At 50.9% G+C, this 3,545-nt stretch overlaps 1 protein-coding gene across 1 annotated transcript; it reads left to right on the top strand.

Moving 5' to 3' along the window:
• The first annotated feature begins 314 nt into the window (after positions 1-314).
• On the top strand, positions 315-797 carry LOC119097827 (uncharacterized). The gene has a single exon (XM_037220782.1). It carries the CDS (start codon positions 315-317, stop codon positions 780-782), a length of 468 nt encoding a protein of 155 aa, XP_037076677.1. The 3' UTR covers positions 783-797.
• The last annotated feature ends 2,748 nt before the right edge of the window (positions 798-3,545 follow it).

The raw sequence follows: 3,545 nt of genomic DNA, 5'->3' as shown, positions 1-3,545 counted from the left end.
GCAATTTTACCTGACAGGGCCATGCACTTAAAAGCCCGTAACGCACGCCAGACCTGGCAGAGCGTACCGAGGCCCTAGCGGTGGCAGAGCGTACTGAGGCCCCAGCAGTGTTGCAGTGTACCGAGGCCCCGGCAGTGACGGAGCGTACCACGGCCCCAGCGGTGGCAGAGCGTACCGAGGTCCCGGCAGTGACAGAGCGTACCCAGGCCCCGGTGGTGGGTGGTACGCCCGTGTTCTGGGCCGTTTCCGCGCGGACTGAGCTGGCTGCCGCATTGGTGGCCTTTTGACTGGTGCAGCCTTTCAGATCAGGCAGGATGGGCGTCCAAGGCTGCTGCGGCTGCTTCAACTTGCGCGATGGAAGCATCGCGATCGGCGTCACAGTTCTCACGTACTACATCCTGTCCTTCGTGTTCGGCGTTGGGATGTGGATCTTTGCTGCTTCCAAGCACAGCCCGGCGGGCCAGCACATGCAGCCGTGGGTGATAGCCGTCGTCACCGCCATCTTCGCCATCCACATCCTCTTCAACAGCCTGTTGGTGCACGGCGCGCGGAAGGGAGTGCGCGGCATGCTGCTGGCGTGGATCATCTACTTCGGCATTGTCACGGGCTTTCAGAGCGTCTTTGGCGGTATCAGCGTCTACTACGTGATCATCAGTGGCGGCAATACCATCCTTGTTCTGTCCATGATGGCCGTCCTGGCTGTGCTGGCGGTGTCCTGGTACTGGTTGGCGGTGGTCCTCAGTCACTACCGGGAGATGAACGACCACAAAGACATCGTTTGACGCGGGCAGGAAGACCAGGAGATAGCGAAGCTCTGACAGGCGACTGGCTAAGGCAGATCTGGTCCGGAGTGACTCGAAGCCCAGGAGTGCCATATGACATTACGTATAAGGGTGTTTACGTCTATGTAAGAGGACTCCCGGTGCCTCTGCGTGCTTAAGATCTGGGACTATTTGATGTTGGATGATATTTTTTGTGTTCACGTACCAGCTTGAACGATATGGTTGTCGAAATAAATAATCTTCTAAGCACGAACTTGCTGGGTGTGGTACTCCCTGGCCATGTATCGATTATCCACATAACATCACGCCATCATGTTTGACCATGTCACTATCATCCATGTTCCCGGCCACAAGTGGCGTTTCACGTCTGTATGGTAGGCTGGTGTGGAAGCTCGCTGACCGCTTCCCCCAAAATGCACTAATCTGATGAATGCTGTGACGGATTTGCTTAGAGCCGTTCAAGGGAGGTTTTTACACTTGTATGCGCCTTTGACTGAGATTGCCATTTTGAAGAAAATGCAATGGAACTCAAGGCCGTGCCCTTTTAAAGGCTTAAAACCCTCCTCCTGAGCTTGAACAGGACTACTGACAGGCGCGCTGCTGTAAGGCGGTACTGTGAGTAGAATCTCCGCAGTCCTGTTGGCAGGCAGCCAGAAAGCAAAATCATTCGATAGACTGAGTTGGGCTTCCTTTGGTGGTAGGTTGAAGGCAAACGCAAAATAAATATATACTTGGCAAGCACCTGGGACCAGAGACCTTCACAGGTAAGATAACTTTACCCTATCAACGCGCTATGCATGGGAATGTGCCCGTACCTACCCGCTGCCCATTCGTAACTAGCTGTCCTATTTGGTATATTTTAGGTATGCTATTTGTGTATTGCATCTGTACTGCTATGTGCTTTTAAGCATGATAATCGTCCGACGCGTAAACTGGCGTCCGTCATGAAGTCAAGGTTAAACCTCTCAGGGCTAAATACCGGAAATTTTTTTATATCACTTACAGGTTACCGTTCAATCTCAGATTTTCGCAAAATGATATGTAGCTCAGGAGATATAAGAGATAGAAAGGATGTTTGGAGATTAGTGATGTGGATTTCGCCGTCATTTGAACTTGAGTTTGACTCTGAGAGATGAAACGAATGATGATGATCGAGAGGTCAGGACACCTTGGCGGATGCTAATTTGCGCTTTGAAGGCAATTCTAATGCTTGAAAATTATGAAATCGGCCGATAACTTCTGGTTGATGTAGACTTCAACGTCATGTGACATTCAAATTGACCTTAATGGCTGACATTGAGAGGCCAAGCATCTGTGTCCTGAAATCCACAAAAAATGATGTGCATGCCCTAAGAGCGTAATATATGATAGAGATTAATAGTGTTAACAAGGAGGTGATGGGTGAAGTCTGGGTCGATAACTGATTGCGCAGCTGCATTGGAATGAGACTAAATCACTGTCGTCTTCGTCGTATGGATGTTTTGTTGAATGTGTTGTAATCCAAGAAGAGCAAATAATTCAGCCAAAGAAACTGACGTGCCATCCATGGTAATGTTCATTGCAAGTTACAGTATATCCGGTTTGGTTAGTGGCCTTGGAGCCGCCGCCACGCGCCGGCGAGAGAGATTGCAGTGACGTCACAATCCACCGGTGGCGCCACCCCCCCCCCCCCCCCCCCGACCTGACCGGCTCCGACCGCGCCGACCGACGGCGCAGTCGGGATTTCCCCGGACCTGTCCCGGGCCGGTCCCGATGTTCACTGCCCCACCGCCCACATTCCTCAGGTTAAGGTTGCGCTTAGCTTACTTTTGCGCCACATTAAAGATGCATGCCGATTTGCCTAGTTCACCAGCCATCATCCTCAAGATGCGTCTTCTTTTCCATTTGCTTATTGGCCATCGCCTTGTATCACGGCCAAAGCCAACGCCGCACGGCCTATGGAGACTGCAACGCCGGGCGTCGAGGCTGTCGTTGCCAAGACTCGCGAGCGCGTGTGTTCAAAACCATATGAAATAGTTTTTTTATCTGTGATTAATTATGACTGAATATTGAACATTTTAAAATGAACATGGATTAGCCATATGAATACAAATTTGGGGCCCCATTTTATACACACTGTACGTTCACGGAGTTCTCAATGTCTCTGAAGAACACAGAAAACATGGAACTGTAGTCTGTATGAATATGAAGAAATGTAGTATGTGACAACTATTGGACCACCCGCGCCGATCAGGCATGCAGTTGCGTCATTGAGGGTTCCTATGCTGATCCGGGGCCAACTGTGCGGGTCAGAAGGCCACCCGTGTCAGGGAGGGGAACAGTGCGAATATGATTTGTTCTTCTAACGGCCTCCAGATCGACCAGAAGGTCCCGCGCCATGTCGCCAGAACGGCAACCAGAAGATATTCGCGATGGGACGGCATGGCCCTTCAGCCCTTGACCGGAACCCGTAATGTGTCCCTGGTGTTCCACTCAAGGGGCTCCTTGCCCGGAAGGAAAAAAGGCACGGGTGTCGATTTGCATTCTTTTGTAGGGGCCCTGCCCTTCCCCCTCCAAAGTTGAGTTCCCCCTCCTCCTCAATGTTGGCTTTCCCCAACATCCAATGATTTTGGCTGGAATACAAAAGATGTCAGCGGCCCTGGGGTCATCGGTGTAAACAAAACAACTGTTTGGATTATCGGCAGTCAAACAACTAAACATCTGTTGAACATAAGTTGTCGTGACATGGTGTTTGAGATCGTCAAAACGAAACAAAACTTTTCG

This window comes from Pollicipes pollicipes, unplaced genomic scaffold, assembly GCF_011947565.3.
Source record: "Pollicipes pollicipes isolate AB1234 unplaced genomic scaffold, Ppol_2.1 Scaffold_4478;HRSCAF=5271_pilon_pilon_pilon, whole genome shotgun sequence".
NCBI lineage: Eukaryota > Metazoa > Arthropoda > Thecostraca > Pollicipedomorpha > Pollicipedidae > Pollicipes > Pollicipes pollicipes.
Note: the sequence above shows the minus strand (reverse complement) of the source record. Positions and strands in the feature narration are given on the sequence as shown.